Source organism: Netta rufina (assembly GCF_964035555.1).
Source record: "Netta rufina genome assembly, chromosome: 1".
NCBI lineage: Eukaryota > Metazoa > Chordata > Aves > Anseriformes > Anatidae > Netta > Netta rufina.
In genome coordinates this window covers 116,016,128-116,041,734 of record NC_140123.1, presented here as the reverse complement: position 1 = coordinate 116,041,734, position 25,607 = coordinate 116,016,128, and the positions used below count along the sequence as shown (strand labels likewise).

Below are 25,607 nucleotides of genomic sequence, written 5' to 3'. Positions count from 1 at the left end.
ATTTCACCAGGTTTTGATAAATCTCACGTTGTAGCTGATTCCGTGCAATCAGTACTGATACTTATTAGTAGTTCTTAAGCAAGACAAAAAAAGGAAATGTAAAGTCAGCAATATTTACTGTTATTATGCAAATTAACTGATATATTGCATGTTTAGCTCCTCTCAGGAGGTTCAAGCAAGCCATGAGTAGGATTCACTTCATATAAAATAATAATTAGAAGGATAATCTACCACTGTTGAAAACCGGGACCACCTACTGGATGTCATAACACAACCACTAGAGCCGCACAACAGACCTATTTTTACAGAAGTGCCCTCCTCATGCACCTTTCATATCAGGAATGTACAGAGGAGCCATTTCCAGGGGTGTCAGCTCTCAGTTCAGATTTTAAAACATGGGAGAACCTTGATTTGCTTATCTTCATCCTGCAGCCTTGTCTATCTGGCCTGCTGCTACTCAAACACAGAGCTAGATACAAAACCATTTGCTGTTCAGCTGGAAGTTTTTAGGTGGCATTCAGGCAAAGAGGACTGAAACCCTATCTGTTCAAGAGAAAATGTCTGTTCAGCAACTATAATCACTGAAATGTAATTCCTGTACTTACAGAAAAGAATGTTTTGGTAGTAACATGTAGTTTTTGAAACGTTAGTAGTAAGCTACTGTTCAAGCACATGAACTATGTTAGAGGCCTGGTGATTTCAAAATCCAGTCTGAACTCTGCTCCTACACAGCCACCCACGTACTACAGAATCAGCATGCCCTGCTGCACGTGTTAAAGACAACAGCTTCTGGAAGGACAGGCTACAACTTGGGGGAACACGGTTTAAAGAATACAAGGAAACCTGCCACAGATTTGCCCCATTTTTCAGTATTAAAGATTACTTTGACATGTAATGGAGATACAATGACAAACAGAAAGTCAATGAAACTAAAAATTCCTTATACCCAAAAGGTAATTGTAAGGAAAACATCAGGAAACAGTCACAGTGATGAGTCAATTCCAATTACTAACATGAGCTCACCATTAATAAAGAAATATTTGCTTTTCCATTCACATGGCTTATTTCAACAAACTCAGAGTGAGTAAACAACAATAATCTTTTACATTACCTTTTGTTCTTCAGTTCTCTTTGCAAAATACTTGGAAAAGCAGACCATGTGCTAACAGAATCTTTGCATAGTGACGTTGCTAAACCCAACTCAATCTATAGGGGACATTTAGAGAATTAGAATGCAGAATGAAAACCAAGCACTTTGACATCTTCTTTTACTAAACGTCTCTTACAACTACTCAAAAATAGGGGCATCTTCCCTAGCTTCAGCTCATGATAATCCACTGATTCAGAGTGTGCACAATAAGAGGAGTCTATCATAACACCATCCTTCTAGAGATCTTCCAACCAAGCCATAAATAGATGAATTTAGTTCAGCTTCTGTTCACCTGACAAAAATTCACACTTGAAAACTGTGAGGGCTGAAACTGTGTGTACAGTATCAACACAGAGCCAACTTTCATATGCAGGCTAAAACAAAGCTCTTAAAATAGGGAATTATTCTGGAAATGCTGACACATCTTTAACACTGTGAGTGGGCGCCAATATAATACACACATTGTGTACACATATGTTGCTGTCTTCCTGGGAAGCTTAACTGAAAGCCCACATGGTTGATGTGGGACAGCAGGAATGCCTCTTTGAAAGCACTCATCCTGCTTATTCATAGTATCTCAAATGAATCCCAAGGCATATGGTACAATTATGGCATTTCACAACACAGTGCTTATGATGGTTAACAATCCTTTTTGAACCAAAACTGCTCTTGATGCTTCAATAAAAAACACCTTGTTGACAGAACTTAGGCACAATCTTCAGCATTTAAAGAAAAACAAATCAAGTACCAGAATTTTCCAGGTCATCAACACAATTTCATAAATTGAGTTGCTTTCAGTAAAAATTGAAAAAAAAAATTAAAAGAGACTTTTTTTAGTTGCCCTTCCCCCCCCACCTCCAAAGCACAGACCCACTCTAGAGGGTCAGACTCCCAGAAGAATAATGAAACAATAGATGGACCATCTGCTGCTACATAAAGCAAACTGACAATCCAAGAATAAAGGAGCTGTATGAAAGTCAGCAGTACCTTTTCATGTTCTTTCATGGAAGATTTGCACTTAGCTAAGTTTAAAAACAAAAACAAACAAAGCACCACACAGAAAGGCTGTAGGGGCTTCCAGACAAAAATGCAAAGGTTAAAGGACAACAACACACATCTTTTAAGATTTTTTTATTTTTATTTTTTTTAAACTATTGTCAACTCCAAGCCACATAAGGTTCCAGCGATAAATATTCTCCCTCATGTTTATCAGGCAAATCACTAGTGTTCCACAAGGGTACAGAGGAATATTACAGGTACCTTAGATAACAACTCCACAGATATCCACAACTTGAACAACACCTTCACAGCTGTCAGATGATTTCCCTTTAAGACTGACTTGCCTCCACCAGTTTATTTATGCAGATCAAGTTTAAGGCAGTTCCAGCTCCCTAATAGGCTTAAAACAAGCGTGAACAAATAATTGCCTAAGGTAAAGACTGTCTTGGAAAGACTTGCTGCGGAGTAGAGGACTACCTGAAAAAGAAATGCAACTGGAGGAATAGCACATTTACACTTTTTTTTTTTCCTGTCAGCTATTCATAAATTCAGCCTCAAACTTCTGTAACAGATAAAATTCTTCTTTTCCATTAAATTGGAATGATTTAGATGCTAGATAACTTTCACCAAGTTATAACAGATGCTAGGAGGTGGGTGTTTTCCTTTTGTTGCCTTGTTTATGTTGAGTAAACGTAAGCAAATTTATTTCCCCAGTATTTTAAGCATTCATTTCTTCCCTACCTTTGCAGTAGCTTGGGTGGGTTGGGCTTATAAATTTCGAGAAATTGTTGACATCACAATTCCTTTCAGTCATCTGCTCTAGTAACACAGCGCATTCCCAGAAACCAAAGATTTAATAAAGGACTGTTTTTTATAACAAATATCCATCAGTCTGACCTCTGACTACAGTCCATATAAAATACTTTAATATTCTAACAACCAATGTTTATGTTGCCCATTACAGTTTAGCATTAGTAATGCGAAATTCATACTGCATAAACCAAACAAGAACCTGAAAAACACTTAACCCTTTCAGAATAACATTTTGTATGGATGTTTCCATCAAGCCATGGAAAAACTGCTGTGTGGTGTCCAAACGAGTCTCTTCCTGGCATTGAGCTTCACTAAGATTATTTCACAAAGTGCCTGCCCAAAACTGGGATCCTCACCCTCACGGAACAGCTTGCTATCTCTTTATTCCCCTACACAGAAAACCGAATAACGAGACAAAACAAACTACTCATTCTCAGTGACACTTAAGATTATTTAATAAGGCAAAGTTCCTTCTAGACAGTCATTGCCAGCCTGTCAGATATGCGTGTCATTAATGAAACCACATACGCAGAGACTGGAGGACAGCTGTGTACCAACTGGGTCACCAGTGACCTATTCACTCCTATGCACACCTCCCAGATGAGCATTGTCTTTTTGCATTACTGTGCTCTGTAAGTGATTAGAGCCCCATTCCTCATAGGGCATTAATTATGGGGATTAACAGTAAAAGGAAGCACATGAACAGGATGTTTCTTTCTTTTTTTTTTTTTTTTTTTTTTTGCTTTGAATCTTTGTGTATTTGCTACAGTCATGAATTATGAAGTAAAAAGGATATGCAGAGTTTTGAAAAAAACTAATGCAATTCTAGTCTTCCAGTCTGTTATTCCAAACAAACTGATTTTAAAAAAAAAAAAAAAAAAAAAAAGAGTACAGGGGGAGAGGATTTCACCCTGCTGACATGACTTCCTCAGCTAGCCAAAAGAATTGGCAATCTATATGCCACATTATTTTCTGTATTTTTCCCAACTGCAGCACAGAACACGTATCATTTAGTTGTAGAAACTGCAAAGCACTGGCCACTGGGAAGGAGCTGTCAGTAAGACACAGCTACAGATTATAAATTTGCATGAAGTTAGAACAGACACGAGCCTTTATTGGCACTCCTGTCATCCACCATTATGCTGCTCCTACCATAGCCAGAAGGCACAAAACCCTAAACACTACTCTTACACTAGTAAAACCTGCAAGTGCTGCACTCTGAATTAAATGTCATAATACTTAACCAACAGAAGTGATCTATGAAGACTAACGTAAGCAGTAAAAAAGAAATACCTAGAAATTGAACTAGAATAGAACCCTAATTAGAAATAAAACACAGGTGTACAGAGTCTCTGTTCTAATGAAAATATCAATAGTCTGTTAGTTAAGATCCACTCTGCCATGCCATTATCCAACAACTGAATATATACTTTTCATATTTTAGCGTTTTATAGCTGAAAGTTAAGACAACATTTCATCACAGAAATATTAGTCTTCTCCAATATTTTAAAAATACTTGGAAATATAAGAAGAGATTTAAAAAATAATTTACAGCCTAGAAATCTCCTTTATCACTAGTATACGAGGGGAGCAGATGCTAACAACAGTGACTGTCATCATTCTTTTAATAAGAAACCTAATGGTTGGACCACAAACTCAAGGTTTGTGACAGCAACCTCTACTTCAGAGCTTTAACAATGGACTATATTTGAGCTACATGAAAAATATTTTCAGATTATTTGTTGCTCTGTATCTTCATTAAACATGCATTTAACTCTCCAGAACAATTTACATGCAACTTACACAGCTCTACTCTGATTGCACTGATAGAAGACCTAGATGTATTTAGAACTTAGAAATTTAAGTTCACAGAAATTGTTCATTTTTCTTTTGTCAATACCAAAAGAGCACAGTTTGGTATTAAATTCTAAATAAAATAATTTAGTAAATATAATAATTTACTCTTTAAGAGTTACAGAATGACTAGTTCTCTGTAGCCCCATAAACTGTTTAAAACATTATTGACATGCAAAAATCTGAAGGTGTTTCTCTTCATCTTCACACACACTCCCTCTAGATAATAGTTAAGAGTCTGCTCTTGGACATACAGCTGTAAGCCTTCAGCAATTAATGACTGCTTTAAAAAAAAAAAAAAACTTTAAATATAAAATGTTCCTAGGTAAGGGACATTTTATTACTGACCCTGCCTTTCATACTTCCCATGACAGCCATTCATGACTCAGAATCAACTCTGAGATGAGTTCACAGAATATTCTCTTGGCTAAGGACCATTTTCCATTGGAACAGTTTGAAAACAGATGCTAATGTTTGTTTGCCTTGCGTTAATACCCTTTTGCTTATAACAACAGAGGCACATTTTTTATCATGCAGTCATTCTTAAACAATAAGTAATTGCCCAAAATGTCACATTTTAAGAGTGATAACTAACAAATGAAAAATAAAAAGGTAAGAATATTACTGATATACAGATAAAAAAAAAAAAAAAAAAAAAAACAACTTGATATGGACAGAAAAAGGTATCAAAAGCCTTTAAAATATCACTGGTGCCTGGCATAAACACAGACACAAAAATAAATGAAGCTTATTAATACAATTCTTCATTCTCAGTGTAGGCAAAACTAGAATATTTATAGGCTAACCCACGGTGCAAGCTAGGAAGCGATCACAGATTTTCTAGTAGGCATGTAGGTTTGAGTTCTTTCAACAAGTACAACTTAGCCAACAGATAATAGGAAAAGAGTGAACACTGGGCCCCAGATATAACTTATGGGGCTCATTAAAAGACACTTATTCACATGTAAGCAAGCCCATGGATTCTTTTCTTTCTGCCACCAATGCCCAGGGCCTAATCCAATCCTGCAACATGCCAAATACTTTCCAAGAGCATCTAGATATTCTCTACTCTCAATCATATCAGTGTAAACACCTACTGTGTGATATTTGGGACTTTAAGGGATGGAGAGCAACTAATGAGGAGGTGATAAGATTTCCATAGCTTATTATTCAGTATTCCTTTCTATCACGAGGCATAATTATGTTCTGCAAGATAGATGCAAGACTAGGGCTAACACATAAAACGAGCTATGGCTGTGAACTTTTTTTTTTTTTTTTATACACACATGTTTAGTATCACAGACAAAACAAATTAAGGTTTTAACTATTTACTGACAGCCTCATTTAAGAATCTGTGGAATAGAGAAGGCAATCTTCACAAGCATTTTTGCTACGGAAAATGGGAATATTTTTTCTTATTTATTGCTGCCTAAAATATCAAAGTCATATAAATTTCATTATTTTATGTGGAATGGAGACAATGTTTTGTGAGCTCTCCCACAATGCTATCAATTGAGGAGAGAAAAATAATTGAACATAGTTACTTTTCCAAGTATTTTTCTCTCATTCAGAGAGCTTGCCCAGGATCAGCTAGTAAAAGTAAAACACTAACTCATCAGGTAGACTGTGCAGGTTGACAATGTAGTCTCTAATATATACAAATGTATCAGATATTAGACTGAAATTACATTAGTGCTGCCTGACCATGGCAGATTAAAAAAAATAAGATTTTTTTAAGAGACCTCCCCTTATAGAGAGACCATGATAATCTCATCCACACAAAAATTAAATTTAGTTAAATCAGCATATCACCACTGATAGCAATATTTCATTATGTATTTCAAAAATATTTGTTTCCAATATACCTGCTACGTTTGAGTTTCCCTTTTAGTGCATTATGTTACATCACTATAGGTAAAAACGCAATTAAAGGTACCTTTGCATCAGATATACCAGAAAAAACAGTGAAGTTATAATCATTATGACCAAGTACAACTAAAATGAGCAAATAATTATTTATTTGTTCACCATTTTTTTGTACCTGTAAAGATACTTAAGTATAAAGTCACTTTCTTCTGTGCACTTCACTTAACACAAAGTAAAGAATTGGATAATTATTATGGTTATGATCTTACATTTACAGCATAGCTCTGACATAGGAAATCTAACCAAACTATGGTGAAAACACAATGTTTTATCACATGCTAGAGACAAAAATAAAACTATATCCATAATATATCCTTTAGCTCTGCCTTGGTTGCACGCAAAACCAAAAATTTCAAAACATATTATTCCACATACATTGCAAACATGATACTGAAGACAGTTACCTGGCTGCTTCCTTGGGCAGTTCTGTTTCTCACATAAGATCACTTACTGATTTATTTTCCATCTGTGTTATGTATTTATCATAGAATCACGGAATGGTTTGGGTTGGCAGGGACCTAAAAGATCACCTAATTCCACCCCCCTGTCACGGGCAGGGACACCTCCCAGCAGACCAGGTTGCCCAAAGCCCCATCCCACCTGGCCTTGAGCACCTCCAGTGACAGGGCATCCACAGCTTCTCTGGGCAGCCTGGGCCAGGGCCTCACCACCCTCACCGTAAAAAATTCCTTCCTTTTATCTAATCTAGATCTAGCCCCATCTTTTCAGGGAATTGTGCTTCTTTTCAGACACAATTTACTGCTGATCTTTTCTGTGTGTTATTTCACCTGGTTTTATTACTACTATTATTACTATTTAACTGTTGCATTTATCGCACCATCTTTTTTAAAAAAAGAAAAAAAGTCACATTTTCTTTCAAATCTGGCAAACTATATTCCTGGGCTGGTTCACAGAGAACAGGCTTTTTTATTGTTTAGATGTGTTTGATATTTAAAAAAATAAAATAAAAATAAAAAAATCATGCCAACATATTAATCTTACCAGTAGCACAAATGTTTTGTGCAGATGACAGTAAACCTAGTTCTTGAATTAAAAACCCTTCCAGTACCAATAAATAACATTAAAAACTCTCACTTTAGTGCATACACAGTAATATTATAGAATCTGCGAAGACAAAGTTAACAGGAACATGCAGCTACTGACAAAAAGCCAACATACAGAATATACTCTGAATGCTACTTGCTAACCAATTACACTAACTCTTTTGTGCCATTCTTAAGATGACTGAAGTAAATTCCCTCGATTAATATTGAAGCAAAGAATAGAAGAGGAAGAAGAGGAACTTATGTCAAATGACTACAAAACACTTTTAAAACATGACAGAAATTAACAAAGTACTCTTCTCTGCACTTCCTTGCATGTTACATTTTAACAAATGGAAATGGGTCTTTCCATACAACATCACCTCTATCAATAGCTCATTCTCTCTTTTGTTCTGAATTGAGTCAAACTTCACCGGTGATAACAAAACATGTAATTTCACTCCTTTTCAGATGAGGGATATTCCCTACTCTGTACAGCTTAACGAATCCTTCTCTACTGTAGGTTTAGATGCATAGAAAGCATGTGTTCAAGCCTGACTTTTGATCAAGCATTCTTTGGATAGCAGGACTATCACTACAGCATGTCTGTTTTTATAAACAGGCTTTCTTATATGTTCATCAAAGACAGTCAGCAAGTGTACCACTTGAAAAGGAAGTTGGGAATAATGACTTTCATTTCTTTACAGAATAGAAGCAGATTTTATTCTTTCATGTTTCTAATTTTCAATGAAAAACAAGGTAAAAGAACAAATGGTGAAAGAAAGCATTTATTTTTGTAACCTGAAATTACAGCTCGATATGCTTACATATCTGTACATATTTAAAAAAAAAAAAATAGAAAAAAGAGAGAAAGAAAGAAAAAAGCCACGTTCCTCTAAAAGCTTTCTGTTTCTTCCTCCGTGATATGCCTAGCTGCCATCATGAAGGCCAGCACTGGAGACATTCTAAAATCAAATCACTGAATATGAAATCCTTCTGATGAAGGAAAGCAAAGACTAAGTTCTCCCAAAATCAACACATTCAAAAGTGACCCCTTCAGACCCATTATGGGAGCCTTCCTTTATACAAGGTAAATTCAGGAGTCAGTACTGTTTGTACCTGAAGAAGATCCTCAAGTTGCTTGATATCAGCTGGGCTTTATCATACCTGAGAGCACAGCACGGTTTATAGTTGGCAACCATGGCCCGCCTTCACAAGCACAGCTATACCATGCCGAGACCAGGCAGCAAAGTCCCCTGAAGGGCTGTTACAAAGGGGGAACAGACAATAGTATCCTCACTTACAAATCGGACTGAATATTCACAGACCTCCCTGACCAAGACTACATTTTCAGAAAACCACCCATTCTTCCCAGCTAATTTTCTCATCCTATGTTGCCTGATAGAGCTGAAGTGTAACAATGTAGAGAACCATGTCAGTAGAGATACTGCATCAGACGTCTTGTGTAGTCCCAGCTGCAGAACTGTCATTAATTTTCTCACAAAGGAAATTAATATATTAACACATGGAAAGAGCTGAGGATCATTTCCCCATGAGTTTGTGCTATTTGAAAGCTTTCACCTCTGCACAGTTGGTGTAAATGCATCTTAATTTGGCAGTATTATATTATACATTTTTCACAAGTATAAATTATTATACAGAGTAGAACAAGGAATTCAAACCATATATTCCCTCACAACCAGCTGAATTCTGCTCAGACACCATATTACTCATAAAAAACAAAAGTCCAAGGAGACCTTGCACTAAAATAGAAAAATCTATCTGCTTTTATGAGAGAGTAAGGTAAAAGAAAAGTTAAGTACATGTATTACCCCCTTCCACTAACACAATGTGAATCGAGGATCTAAATCAACTTTAAGAACTCAGAAACCATTATTTCCTCATTTAGGATCTTTCATGTTTTTAAAATTGTTGCCTTCCTCTGGAATTTGAATAAATAGTTGCCTTCAGGTTATTTTGATACTAATACTTCTTTTGTTCTTCTGTGGCAATACCCTCCCCTGAAGTAGAAGATGACCAAAAACACAAATTGAAATACTGCCTTACAACAACTAGAGTCACCCAGCCTATTTGCTTTTATGTTGAGAACAAGCTGTCATAACACTGCCCTACCATTTGTAGCCTCCACGTGTTCTCACCTGCCCTTTGCAACAAGAGTCTCTTTGTCTGCCAGTTTGTGTAAGTCACATTCCTTGTTTAATTTAGACTAAAACCAAAAATAGCAAATGGCTTGTGCTTCACTAAATTTGCACTGAAGCTCTATTACTCATGCGGTTCAGGTATGCCAAAGGGTTTCTTAAATCTGTTTTGGTTATATCTGGTTTTACATCACATTAGGTAGGGAGGGAAGAAGGGAAAAAAAAAATTTACTGTAACATAAAAGCTTTCAAAGAAAACAATCATTGCATTTCCTTGCCCCGTTCAACCTAACCCAATCACTCATGCCCTCTTTTTTCCTTGTCAGAAGAAGCCTCTTTATTCCAATACATCAATAGGCAAGTTCCATTGACAATCCAACTTCATGATAGTTATCATGCAACAGCTACCAAGTTATCTATGTGAGGCTGACCAATGGTCAAACATGGCTCTTTGAAAAGAACTATTAACAGTATTTTCTGAATCTGCACTTCTATTTGTCAAATAATAAAGCCAAAAACATCTTAGCTTGTCCAAAGAAGTTGTCCTGAATTAAAAACACATCCTTCCTGGTCCCTTTCTGAATCAACAAAGCCTCCTCTGTCTGGAGATACAAACAAGTTATGAGGCTACCTAAGTGACGAACTTCCTAACTTCCTGTAAGTAAAACAGCGACCTTGTGGTACAAGAGGAGGTAATTCAGAAAAGGGTAAGCTACCTCTCGTTTACCATGGGACAAAAGTACATTAGTGGCTGTTATTGCATTACAGCCGGCACAACCAAAGGCCATGCTGATGCTTACCTTTGTAACTTGTTATCAAACCTGTACTTTCAGAATAAGGGGGAAAAGGACTCAAAGTTTCAGCAGTAGAAAGGTCTTTCCTGACAGTGCTGTGTACTTTGCTATGCCTGTTCAGGAAGCTTGATTCAAGAACCTGAACTGATCTCAGCTGTCAATGCAGACTGAAGGAAGAGAAATGGAGTGCTTCCTAAACACACTACCGATTCACAGCTTCACAAGGCAAGGGGCAACATGAACAGCAAAAAAAGGAGAATCTGATCTATTACATAAACTACAGGTATAGGACCTCCCAAGAAGACAGAGCAAATATAAGAACTCTGTGCTACAAAATACTTAAGCAAGACATAAAATCCTGAAGTATGCAATTTTAGTCAGGATACCAAACAGTCAAATGAGCAAGGGCATTTAGACTTGTACAAAAACAGAAGCAGTTTTGCAATCACCTTGAAGGACTTCCCTGAGTCTTCCCTACGTGCAACTCCTCCTTCTATTTCATCCCCAAAATAACCTCAGCTCTTCTAATCTTTACATCTTTATCTGTCCTGCCCACAACTTGAGAAATATTCATCTTTCATATTACTGTCCTCTTCCACATCTGCAATGCCACTTAACACCAAGAACAACAAGTTCTGTTTGAACCAAGCAGCATTTAATAGATTCATAAAAAGAAGCACACACATTGGCTTTATACTTTTTCTCTTGTCCTCACTTGAAGAACACTTAGCAGAAGGCAGGCAACATTAAAATAGACAACGAACAAGTTCCATCTCAAGATGCATCTATACAAAGACACAATTTACAGGTAGGAATAGGAAAGCTCACACTGGTCTCCCTTTCTGAGGAAGGGTTTTGTTAGCTCTGAAGAGCCAAGTTTAGCAACTTGAATGAATCCAAATGTAATCTCCCCATTGCCACTTCATTCCTCCTCTATTATTATTGTAACTTATGTGCCTGATTTCAACACCTGGCTAACATTTGCCTGAAAAAAATGCCAGCCGACAAAGTTTTTTATTTTTTTTTCCTGGATGTATAATTCTGAAATGCAGGAGACAAATGGAAGTCTGGACTTCACAGAAATAATGTCTTCCAGCTTTAGTCTGCTTCGCAACAAACAAAGGGAAAAAAAAAAAAAAAAAAAGAAAGAGAAAAGCCTTTTAAGAAAAGTAGATGTACCTGATTCAATAATCCTAATTATTAAAGTGTTAATAATCTTAAGAAATAAAATCTGACAAAAATCTTCAAACTACTTCACACATTGTATTCAACAAATTGTGTAAACTACAAGATGTAGTCTGCATAGAAGTTTTTCAATCTCTTACCTCATTAAGCAAGAGGATGTAATTTTAAATGAGACATCAAACCCAGAAGATAGATGTAATTCGTATACATTTAAAATCAAAAAAAAAAAAAGTAAACCATACTACCTCTGCTTAGCAAGATTCATCCTACAGAGTACAGAAAGATAGCACCAACCACTCAAATGGCTATCGTATGTATTTGACATGGAACGCAGAATAAAGAGGCAACACCTCTAACACCTCAGTGTAAACTTTTGTTTTAGCCATTTGTATGTAAACTGGCTGCACACTACATTTTTTTTTTTTTTTTTTTTTTAATCCACAGCACCTTTGAGAACTAAATATTATGATAAATTTTTTCACAAAAGACTAACTTCTGTCATGAGGGATAAGGCAAATAAAATAACATGTACATTGGTGCTGGTTCCTAAACGTACCATCACCACAAAAGTTAAAAAATTACTCAATAACCTTGTAGATTAAAAGTATATCAATCAAGAATATTGAGACAATGCTTCCAAACGCAGCCATTTTCTTAATTTATTTTTTTTCTCCACAATGACCTTTTTATCCAGCAACCACAGAGACACTAACAGAAAACAAAACAGGAAAGTGAGACTGAAAACCACAAAAACTGGTCAGGTGTCAATATATGAGAGGCTTTTGGTTTGGCTTTTTTTTTTTTTTTTTTTTTAAATTGACTATACTTCAATTTGACTGCCTTTTAAAAATATCTTGAAAAACACTTACTTAAACGCTTACCCTTACATTTGCATTATAAAGTAAACAGATAACAAACTTAGGTCAATGAAAACATATTTCAAAGCAAAGAAGCTAAAAAAAAAAAAAAGACAGCATCTTTCACTAACTTACAAGATTTAAAATGATCAAGTATGTCAAAGTACAGTAAAGGAAGCAGATAACCCAGTCACAAGGCTCAGCAAATGAATATACCTTGACTCAACTTAAAACTAGGACACACGTACAGAAAAAACATCACCAGTAGATGGAAAAGGGACACTTTTCAGATCACTTGAACTTACAAGGGCATGAGGCACGAACTGCTAGAAAAATGCTTCTGTTATTTTTTGTTTGTTTGTTTAAACATTCCAGCCTTAGTTTCTGCTGTTATGTCAGAATCCGGCTTGCAGAGGAAATGCATCTAACTGGTTTAGCAAGGAAGACACATAAGACACATTTCTATTATATTCCCTTCCTCAAGCTTCAAACTCTATCAGTCAGACAAAACAATGTATCACTTTCTGAAATACAAATTCGGACAGCCTGAAGGTTATTGTGAATCATTGCACTGATACTATGTTTTTAAATCCCTCCTCTCCAAACACCTTCCAAGAATGGACCCAATAAATAACGGAAACTAACTGCACCTTCTTCGAAAACTGCTTCACAAAAGACATCCTTAAATCACCACTGTTATCCTTATCAAGAAACTGAAGTGGGAAATTGGAAAAAAGAAAACAACTCTAGCTACTAGATACAGTTACTGAGACACTGTTTTGAATGACTGTACAGTGCCTATGGCAGACTGTTTTTGCAAGTGACACTGAAACTGGTTTTAATTTATTGCTAACTGTAAGCAAAACCACAAGTAAATCTGGGTTTCATGCACCATAGGGAAGTCAAAATAAAACCTGTTTACATAATGCAGTCATTTATGTCAAATTTCCCCTACCATAAAAAGTTCTTATTTCCTTCGAAACACAATGACTTTTGTACATACAACAAATAGGCTATTAAAGGAAGACCCCATAGGCTCAGCACTGAACAATTCTTCCAGGAATTCTGGTAACAACGCATCTACAATGAAAGCATTTTTTTTCTTGCTTATCAATTCAAACACACAAAAAACCCATCCATCAAGACCTATACTCATCATTCATATAGTTCAAACTGCACGTTTTGTTCCTCTTAGGTAAATTGCTCTTCACAACTGAACAGGCTTTAAATACTTTTTAAAATAATTCCTTACACGTTAAGCAAGATTCATACAGGAAGAACACCACAGTATACTGAATAGCTATAATCATACCTAAAGGTCTGGAAAGAACTTTCATGTAAATCAAACAAAACTGCAGTGACATTTACAACAATATAGACATTCCAGTACTTCTACCACCACTTTCACCTGCTATAAAACTATACTGCAACCCTGCCTGTAAGCTCAGGTGCAGAGAGATACAATTATCCATTCCTTTTCTCTCCATTTTCCCTTCCATGACTTCCGTATCTCCTTTGAAAAGGGGAAACTGCAAACAGTGTCACGTTTTCCATCTGACTAACTGCCACATGACTGCTATACCCCTTCCCAAAACAAAAAAAGCAGATTTTGCACAAAAGTTCTTAAAATCTTTTCAGAGTATTATGTAGTAACACCAAATCTTGAAAGCCTCTTTACTCACCACCAAAACAGTACACAAAGTAGACATTAATCCTGGTTATTAAAATTGAATCACTGCAAATCAGGAATCCATTATGTTTCTGAAAAGACTTCTCAGCACCAATAACATTATCATCACCTCATGCTAACATCATACAATATCTTAAAAACACGACTACCATTTTGTTCCATTTCTCTACTCTGGAAAACTCTATGTCAATATCCCTCATGGCTCCCACAGTTTTAAGAAGTGGGCTACAGGGAGGTCAAGCTCAGACCAGATAACAGTCACTTGCACTCTGCCAGAGGAAAAACTACATATTGTAAGGCCCTGCAAACAAGTAATTACAATGAAATGAATGTTTTATGAAGGAAATGCTCTTGGTTTTAAAGGTCGCAAAGTGACAGATAAGAGCACACAGTGGAACAAATCCAACAAATTACTGTTTGACCTGCAGGGTCAATAAACCCCAACAATAAATATTTCTGCTCTTTAAATAATTAAAAATGTCAAAACACAATGGCTGCAGACAAACATTGTTAAAAATATACACAGGCCAGACAATCTACCTTATATTTAAATAGTTTGCTTACCTGTCCTGTGACTGTTCCTCATACATTCTTTCCTTTCCTTCTTTGAAGAGTCTTATAGCCCGTTTCGATTTTTTCATGAGACTGTCAATGTAGATTTTAAAATATTCATTCTCACTGAGTTGTGCAAGTTTTTGGTTGTCATCGTATTTGCTCAGTATAAGTCGCAAATGTTGATAAGTGTCTGGTAAAATGTCAAGTATGTAAGGTGGGCTGTTTTTGAGTTGAAGCTTTGGGTTTTGGCACAGTCTTACCTACAAGCAAAAACAAGTGAATTTTAAAAGACAAGTAGTATTTTGGGGGGAAAAACTGATCTGACATCTTAAAATTCTGTAAGCATATTTCTCCAACCTCCAGGCACAAAGAATTAAATCCTATCTCAATTGTATTCCACAATATCTCAACATAGTCTCTAATGTCTAAGGATGTCAAATTTGACTTAATCCTGCCACATCTATAAAAAAACAAACAAGCTTACTTACATAGGTTGGGGGTTTCCTTTTAAAAAGTAAGAACATCTTTACCTGTCCACTATGTGCTAAGGAGTATATTATCAAAACACAGTATGCAAGTGGTGCCAAGAGCGGTAGTTTTGTACAGGTCTGTTTGCTGCAGATGAATTTCCCCATGGATTTTTAGTGTTGACTAAGAACTGACCTTATGATTTAGATTTGCATCAAAAGAGATTCTCTTTCTTCTTTCTCCAATAATGTAACTTTTTAAAACCCATAGGAACGTAAAGTTTGAGAGTGCTATACCTATGAAGAGGGTCTGAATGGGGCCAGAGGTTCCAAAGCTGTTCACAGACAGAAATTAAGCCACTCGCAGATATTGTAAACTATGGAACAAAGTATTATGAACTCAATCTTTTCCACTTTATGGTTGTACTAGAAGATAACATCTTCATGACCTTGAAGTCAGCATCTCCCTAAATGGCACAAAATTTAATTGAATAATATATATTGCTTAAAAGAGTAAGCTTCAGATGAATTGAACACCTTTATTTGAAGCTAGTCTTCACTGGAAATGTTTCTGGGAAAAGAAGGCACTGTTTTTGTTTCCTGAACATAAGCACATTTAAAGTCATTATCTCCTGGCTACCTACCTTCTCTGGTAGTTTGTTCTGTAACGTTCTGTAGTAGAAAGTAAAGGAATCAAAACTAACAGATTTTGAGTGCTATTGTGTTGAGCTATCCAAGCTCAGCTAACACACTGCAGCGAAACACATTCTGCACATGTGTGTGCAGCTGTACATATGCAAACACTTAGAAAAAATTAAGTCCATGTGGCATAAAAGTTTTATAGGTATCATTTGGGGATCGCCACAGTATATATTAGTGACTTTGACATTCTTTTGAGGTAACTAACGAGGCTGTAAAAACATCTTAATACTGCCGAAAGCAGACTCCTATTTCTACTAATATATCAACTTGAAAAAAGTGCATGGTTTTGAGCACTTCCAGGGGGGAAAAAAACTTGTTTCATATAACATACATCCCTCTGTAAACTCGAAGCTATATTGCTAACCTCTCCCCCAATTTCTAGATCTACACCATTAAAAAAATTCACCGACTTAAGACCTTCATGCATGACAAGCAGCAAAGTAAACACAATTGTTTCTTTCTCTGAATGAAACATACGCAAAACACATCAGTCAACCAGAGTTAGGGGACTGTGATCATGGTTAGAAAAGTGGAGACTGGAGGGTGGATGAAAGTCAAGCACTATCAAGTTTAAAAAAAATTCTAGAACTATTAGAACAGTGCAAACCCATAAGTACTGTAGAAACATTAATGCCATTCAAAGAAAGTATTTAAAACATGACTTTTGCAACAGCCCTCTTCCTTTTACTGATCCATTGTTACTTCAATAATTTATATTACTCTTTCACATACTAGACCAAGTAATGGATCAGGAACCCATTTGATGTATTGTAAAGCAGACAGTCCTTCCCACAGAGAAATTTAATCTCAGTAGGAAACAGAAAGACAACAGATGGATACAGGCAAATATGAGGACACAAACACAACAGTTCATGCTAAAGAGTGGCTCAGTGTTCTAGTGGGTCCTAACTACTCCTAGATAAAAAAAGCAAAGAAAAGCTTCAAGGCAAACTCTAGAAAAATTTAAGTGGGTCATAAAGAAATTCCTCCGAAGATGGAGAGGAAGCTGGAAGGAAATAAAAAGAAGTAAAGCATAAAGATGTTTGGTAAACTCATGAGTGGCTGATGAAGTCTGGAGCTGCAAACCACAACTGCAAGAGCAAAACAGCAAGAGATTTTGAAAATAATTGTTTATATTTAACATGATAAAGAAAATGCTAGCAGAATAAAAGACAACAGAGTTCAAATTGTGGGTTAGCAGATGCCCAGAGCAGCATTCTCAACGAATATAGATTGGATATGATGGCATTTTTTAAAGGTCAGAAAAAGAAAGCTGAATGGGTGAGAGTTTTAGGACAATGGATGGATAAAGAAGGCAATCTTTGTCCATAGATCACATCTCAATCTGAAGGAATCAGATACAACTTTAAAAATAACAGTTCTAGTGAATGGGCTGCCTGAGTGACGGCAGGATGATACTGTTACTCCAGAAGATCACAAAATTAACTAAAATGAGAAGCTTAAAAAGGAGATTAAACACTTCTTTTTTTTTAATGCCAAAATTAAGCTGACAGCCAGAATTCTTTAAGGAGATTTCAGAATCATAAGCAAAGAATTTTACCTGTGCAAACAGATCTGAAAATCATACATGCAGAGTCATACATTTCTCTTTGTAGAAGAGTTAGAAAAGAAGAACTGGTATCCCAAAGACAGAAGTGAAAAACTTCCAGAGAAAGCTTTATGAAAATTGCACACCTTTTTCACGTGAACCTGTGTTCTCTGTGATTTAGTGAAAATTCGAATCAATAAAGATTGACATTCTCCCAAAGCAAACTACAGGTGCCACCAATCAATATCCCTGATTAGGTGTTACAACTTTCTGGAGCAACAGCACAATGTAGAAAAGAGTAGCTTAAAAGAGGAAAATATTTATTCAGGAAAAAAAGTCAGCAATGAGAACAGCCTACAAGCCAAGAAGGATGGAATCATTTTTAATTGCTTATTTATCCTCACTCTTCTCAAACGTCATGATCAAGAATTAACTGATTAATTCTGAAGTCTTTCTTTTCAATCAGATGCATCAACAAGCAGAATGTGAATGGTTTTGTATACACCAGAACTATCATTAAAAATATTAAAACAGGAATAAGCAAATCGCTTCTGCTGGTTGTTGCATTTTCAACGGTCTGTCCGTTCAACCACACAAAAGGACTACCCAGTTAAAATGAAGAATTAGTTTCCCTTTCAGATGTTCTAGAAAGTTTTCTTCAGTCCAGTGGCATTAGTCATACACACAGCACAACAGGATCCTGTGGTCATCATGGTTTACCAGGCTTCACCTTCTGCTCAATTTACAGAGATAAATGCAGAACATTACTAGAACCCTAAACTCCCAAATAAGCCTTTAAGGAAGTTGTAAAAAAAATGTGTCTATAGGACAACTCAATTAGTTGTATGCATTCTCAGTGGAAGGGAAAAAATATAATAAAATAAAATAAAAAACTAATGTGTAGTTAAAGTTAGTGGTCCATTGAAGTAGTACAAGGCTTTTATGGAGCACACAAGGTTTCAGTCCAAAGGAAGTAAGTTTGTAAAGAGATGGCTGGTAAACCATATGGTTTCCAGAGTCAGGATGTCCTGACACGTACCACAGCAGTTCACAATTATAAGCAAGCAAAAAGAAATGACAACTGCTGACGCAAAAGATTTACCAATCCACCAGAAGTGGCGTACATACCTTTCTTCAAAAGAAAACAGAATTCAAAACAAAGAAACAAAAATAAAAGTCCCCATGCTACATTTTACGAAGCAGTCCTCGCCAACACTTCAGCAGCGGACATGAATCACATCACTGTGTGATTTGTGTATTGTTATGACTGGAAATAAGCATGTATATATTTAGCAAGCACTCAGTCTAAAAAATGAATAGCAATCAGAAAGTTACTAAGAAATGTCTCTCACTGAGGTAAGCTGAGAAAGGTTAAGCTTCTTCCACTATCTCAGGGTAAATCATAGTCTTACTCCAGAACCACATAAACAACAGAGCACAATTCTGTTTATGGGTAACTAGGGGATTATCCTGAGCTACCAGTAACAGACTTAGCTCAAGAACTTCCAGACAAGCTTACTCTAGTCCCTATGGGGGAAAAAAAAAAAAAAAAAAAAACAAACACAAAAACTCTCTTCCTCCCAAAAACACAAAAGAAACACTACTACTCTTAAAATTTTGAAGACATTTGTCTAAAGTTATAAGGCATTGTTCCATAGCATCTTCAGATATGAGTATGGACAGCCCTTGTATTTAGAGGATGCATTTCTTACAGAAAACTGTGCCTTCTATTTATTTTTACAGCAAACAATAAAGTTGAAGGCACTGGACTGGTCAGACAAAAGAACTTTTGTTCAAGCCCCAGCACAATCTGTTTAAACACCTAACTCAGGTCAAAGACAATACAAGGAAAGCAACATAGCTACAACAGAGCATCTAGTGAGTACAACATCCGCTAAGCGCTGTTTTCAGCTGCAGTGAATGGACTACAACAGAGCATCAGTGCTCACACACTTCCAAAATTACACCTTGAAAACTTCTAACTAGTATATTCTGCCATGCAGAACAAAAAAAGAGTCAAAGCATTAAGAACATTTTGAAATAGCACAGCATAAAGGCTGCTCTACAGTAGAATACCGTAACAATTCTCCAGAAAACCACAACACACGATGCTACCGACACTGAATTCCAAAAAACGTAATGAGGGAGGGGCTAATCAGGACAATGAATGACATGTGAGCATGCCGCTCCTTCACTGGATAGCCCTCTGCCAGAAATTACATTAATTGCAACGACTTTTTTTTTTTCCTCCCCACAGAAATGTTCCTCTGAAAGAAGCCTTCTCATCAAAATATAACTAGCGGTGACCAATCACCAAACCTTTCAGCTGAGAAAACAGCAAGTGCTTGTTCAACAGCTGCCACACCACAACTGCGCCGTATGTTTCCATACCTGAGAAAAATGCAGTTACAATGCTGATGCTACATACATCCAAGGACACCTGACTTTGGAGGGTCATTTATACTTCTGTCTGGTTAGGAAATGAGAAGTTTCCATTTCTCCATTTAAATTCTTTTCCACAGTCTAAGCAGATATAAAACTTCCTATCAACTTCAGCCAGGTAATACACTGAAGAATACGCTGGTTATGACCGGTAATTGTCTTTCCTAGATCCTTTGTGGAACTATGCCTTTAAATCAACTTGCAAGGTTGCATATTACTGTAACAGTTACATTAAGTGTTGCAAAGCATAACCCACCAGCACAGTTTCAAGCTGTTGAACTGTGTTCTATATACTCAGTTACATGCTGTTGAAAACGTGTATACTGATCATTGTAAAAGAAAACCACACTACTTACTAAGTTACAAAGGTAACACTTTTACTCACCAAGTCAACAGGATGAGCTTTGGAGATGCACTCTAATTCGCTCTTAGAAAATTATTAAAATAGCAAATCAAACCACCATCCCCATTTACTATGTCAAACAATATGGTAGGCTACAATAAAGCACTCAAATGGTTTATACAATATTGTTAATCTTCAGAGTAGAAAACACAATTATTTTCAGATCCAATGTGTAAGAGTATGGAAAAGGGATTGAAAGTTCCTATAATATTCTGATTTAAAAACAAAAAACAAACAAACAAAAAAATCCTGTTCAGCACATGTCACAATTCTACTGGCTTACAACCTATCATAGCAAAATGTGCCTGAAAGTACTGCCAAGTCTAAATAGCCAAAGCAGCAAATTATCTGAACTACACCCATGTTTATATAATAGACATTTTCTCTCAAAGTTGCTCCCAAGATAACCATCATCTTCTAGTAGTAATGCACAGCTAACTTCTAGGTTTTAAAATCATTGGGTTTAGAATCTTAGAAAAAAACATCCCATGTAACTTATGCACAGTTTAAAGGAAGACTTAGTTATTTGTTAAGAATATTATTTATAGGATATGAACTTTCAAAAATACAGAGCATTTTTAAAAATAGTGATTGGCTTGCCAGAAGTTCCAAGATGCATGATTGACTTGCATATACAATGCTAGCATTGGAAAGCAAGGCTAGCCTTCTAAACCATAAGAAGAATATCACCCTTTGCATTGCAAAGGAATTAAACAAAATATTTTTGGTTCTTAAGCTAAAGCTTATCCATGAGAAAAAGAACAGAGAAACTGGACATTAAATGCTAACAGTTGATGCCCCTCAGTTAGCACTGTAAACCCATTGTAAAAAGCCATACCAGTACACCTCAAAAAGTAGAGATCCCAGTGGATTAGGAATAAAAGGAAGATGAAAATAGAAGGTATAGAGGGGGAAAAAAAAAAATCATTTATTACTTACAACATGGGGATTTTTTTTTTTATTCCCCACAGGTCTGTTGTTTACAGCAGCATTTACCAATAGGACTCTAACCAGGAGCAGTACCTCAATATTCTGTCCTGCTAAAGAACTCCCAAAATCTAGGCACTTTTTTTTTTTTTTTAAACTGATCACAGAAGTTGGAAGAGCCAACTTCAGTGGAACTGCAGCCTTCTGCCTATTCTTACAGCTGAAGCATCAGCCCATGAAAAGCAAACACTAATATGAAGCTTTAACAATGTCAAGGCATGACATATTACCAGTTCTGCACACACAAGTTTGTAAGGTATTTAAGCAGCCAGAGCTTTTGCATACACCATAAAACCTGTCCAGTTCTATATAGTTCTTATAAAATAGAAATACTTGTAGCCTTGTTGTTAATCTTTTATTGTTGAAAACAAGTAATGCATACAGGTAATATCACCTGCCAACTGAGGAAAGAAGCAGAATGCAAGGAAGGAAAGGTACAGAAAGGTACAGGTAAGAAGAAAAAGTCAACTGGGAAAGACTGAGCTCTGTTCCCAGCTTTTAAGAACTCTCGTTTCACCCTTTGGTCAAAGTAATAGCTTTACTTGTTTCCATCCTCCCTTTCACTCACATCTTTAGAAGACAGAAAACTTGAGCTACTTAACTGCAGCAAAACAATGGTTATCACAGCTACTATTGGTAAAGAACAAACAAGAATGATGACTGTTATTACAACTAGCAAAACAAACCTCAAAGCTACAATCCTACCTTGGGTGGCATCCTGCTGGCTTTGAGTAGCCTACTGCCTTCACCAGGTATTAATTTTATCAGTGAACAACCACAGACACCAGTCATCGGACACGGTCCAGAAATGGGATTTGAAGCAACAGTCAATCGAGCAGGTTTCTATTTCTGATTTTAATCCCTGGTTTTGATTTAGGCAAAGGATAAAATGACCTTCCTGTGTCTCCTGCCACATGAGGCTGAGACTTAAATTTGTTTGCCAACATATTCAATTTGTTCAAACATCCTTTCACTATAAGGACCAAATGCTAAAAACTCAAACAGAAAGCTAGGGCATTCTCACAATATGACATCATCCTGTCTGGTATACTTTAATATAATTTGGAAATTAAATTTGATTAACTGAGAGCAGCTTAAAGAGGATACATTAAAGATCCAAATTGAGGACACTTATCCGTAAAATGAAAAAGAAAGCACAGCACAATGTCCAGCCTTTCCAGTGAATTCTACAGAACAGGCCTTACTGGCTGTTCCGATGCTCTGTCTTAATAGCAACAAATAAAGTTATCCCACAACAGATGAGTAAAAGCAATCCACAAGTCCAAGATTTGCTGGTATCTGTGGATATATAAACGAACCAGAGGCAATCTTACCATACAGACTTGTAAACGGACTGACACGGGGCGGAAATTAAGCTGTACATTCCCCACGTGGTTTCAGCAATGACAAAACAGATTCCAGGTTTCCTGAAAACTTCCTTCTACTCAAGAACAGTGCCTGCTTCCAAGTGTTTACAATTGCACTTCTCATTACAAGATACTCACTACTTACTGCATCCTGATCACTAATAGAGAAATGTCAACAAAGTCTCTGTGATAATAAAGTCATCTTTGTGATCACAGAATCATTAAGGTTGGAAAAGGCCTTCATGATCATCGTGTCCAGCTGTCTCCCTACCGCCAATATCACCCACTAGACCATGTCCCTAAGTACCATATCCAGTCTTTCCTTAAACACCCCCAGGGATGGATGATTCATACAATATCATTTCTATGAAGGCTGGTTTTTAAGTTTATAATCATCATCAGAAATTGTGGTAGAAATACAAATGCAATTGTTAGAGCATGAAAAAGAAGAGCATACAAGGACTCAATCAAATACTTTGAAATTGCCATTTGTCAAGGCACATTACATTAAATTAAATATCTCCAGTACATCAGAGTCACTTCTGACAAACTTTAAGACATGTTAAACATCTGTGTTGTACAAGAGCCACAGGAAAAGTAAATGGTTACACTAATTCATGGAGAATCGCTGAGTTAGGAAGTCATAACTCTAGACATACGGACCCAAGGCTAGCAGGTAGCGTTCCTCACTCTCCATCAGTTTCAAGAGGAAGCTGTCAATATCACTCACATGCAAAACAGAGCGCGTGTGCCCCCTGAACAGTTATCTGTATCATAATCAAACTATTCCTAACATCGGTAAGAAGCTCTCCTAGCTAATTTACAGCAAGCTGTCATCTTGTATAACACTAAATAAAATTTATCAGGCTGGTCCAGAGCCCTAGGAGAAGTTCTAGAAAACCATACTCCCACTTCCTGAAAAATAAGTTTCAGTATGGTACACATCTGGTTTCAAAATGAAAATTAAAAGTAGTAACAATTCACCAAAATGCAGAACACACACTTAAAAGGTAGGTGTGCGTACAAATCTGTTTACTAAACTGACAAGAGTGACATCCCCCAGTCCCCACGCACATTCCTAAAAGCACAGACGTATCTATGCTACCATCGTGAGCACGTCTCGCAGGACGATTAGCTTAGCTGAAGTTTCATGCTTCAGAGGTCTTGTTTGCAGACTAACAATGTGATCCGACACGAAAAACACAGTGTGTGTGATTACCAGGCTAAGTTAAGCAGTTTTTCATTAGGACAGCTCAGCTTTTCAAGTTTGAGTCATTTTACAGGCTCTGAAAATAACAATAGCCTAAGGCAAACACACATATTTGTTTTCCTGACACAAACCAAGATTAAAAAAAAAAAAAAAAAAAAGAAAAAAAAAAAAGAAAAAGCATAGCCGGAGGCCACAGGGAAAAAAATATAAATAAATAAATAAAGGCAAATGGTGCTTGAATAGCCTAAAACACTTCCCGAGGGGCACAGCACGGAGCTGGTGGAGCCGCAGGAGTGTCCCCAATGTCCCCCCTCGTTGCTCACCACTTTGTCCATCAGCTTCCAGGTCTTCTCCACAGTCCTGCGGTCGGCGGCTGCCTGCTTGGGGGGCCCCACAGCATCCTGGATGGCGTCGATGAAGCCCAGGATCCGTCCCTTGCGCGGGTTGCGGCCGTTCTGCGAGTTGGCCATGGGGGAGCCGAGCTGGACGCGGGGACAGACACTGAGACAGGCAGACAGACAGACGGCGGCTGCCTCACCGGCTGCTGCCGCCGGGGTAACGCGAGGCGAGGCAGAGGGAGAAGCCCCCGGGGCAGAGGGAGAAGCCCCCGGGCACGTTTGGGCACCGGGCTCAACTTTTCGCCACCCTCCCCGGGCGGAGCTGAAGCCGGCAGGAGGGAGCCCGGCGCTACCGCGGCACCCAGGGGTGCCCCCCACCTCCTCCCCGGGGTCCACCCCCAGGCACCTGCCCCTGGAGGGAGCCGAGCGGACAGACAGACGGGCGGACAGACAGGATACGTACGGAGCAGCACGGCCAGGCTCCCTACAGCGAGGGGGAGCCGCCGGGAAGGGGATGGAAGGGGGGGGGGGGGGTCAGCAGCTCCGCGCCCCCCGCCCTCCACCCGAAGCGTCTGGTCGGACGAGGCTGTCCTTCCTCCCTCCTCCTCCTCGTCCTCCGGCAGCGGGCTTCACCGCCCCAGGAGGCAGGCGGGGCGCATCCCGCGCCGCCCCGGCCCTTGTCGCCGATCGCTGCCGCCGCCGCCACTCGCGATCGCGGCGCTGCCCCCGCGGGACTCAGCCCCGCAGGGAAGCCGGGTGCGGGGCGCCAAGGGAGCCGGCGTCCTGCGGGCACATGCGGGCTCGGAGGGGACAGAGGGGACGCCGCGAGGCTGTGCTGCAGCGCGGCTCGCCGCCCCGGGCGGGCAGCGCTCGCCCCTCACTCCTACAAAGTGCGGCGGGCGGGCGGGCGGCCGCGGCCCCGCTCCCGCTCCCCCTCCCAGTCCCGCTCCCTCCCCCGCCCCGCGGCGCGGCGCTCCGGCGGCCGCCCCTCCCCTCGCAACATGGCCGCCCCTCCCCTCGCGGCACGCCCGCCGCCGGCAGAGGGAGCGGGGCCGGGCTCAGCAGCGGCTCGGCTCCGCTCCCCTCCCCTCTCGCCCCGCTCCGCCTCTGCCTGACG

At 38.3% G+C, this 25,607-nt stretch overlaps 1 protein-coding gene across 1 annotated transcript in view; it reads right to left on the bottom strand.

The window, feature by feature from the left end:
* CBLB (Cbl proto-oncogene B) overlaps positions 1-25,084 on the bottom strand; it is a gene marked incomplete at its 3' end in the record, with an annotated part of 127,876 nt that extends 102,792 nt beyond the window's left edge. Inside the window, exons 1-3 of the mRNA XM_084294570.1 lie at positions 24,954-25,084; positions 24,476-24,634; positions 15,035-15,285 (exon numbers count right to left, since the gene is read on the bottom strand). Of these exons, the coding sequence (XP_084150696.1) occupies positions 15,035-15,285; positions 24,476-24,622 (398 nt within the window). The 5' untranslated portion in view covers positions 24,623-24,634; positions 24,954-25,084. The remainder of the gene's footprint in view (positions 1-15,034; positions 15,286-24,475; positions 24,635-24,953) is intronic.
* Positions 25,085-25,607: the final 523 nt, after the last annotated feature.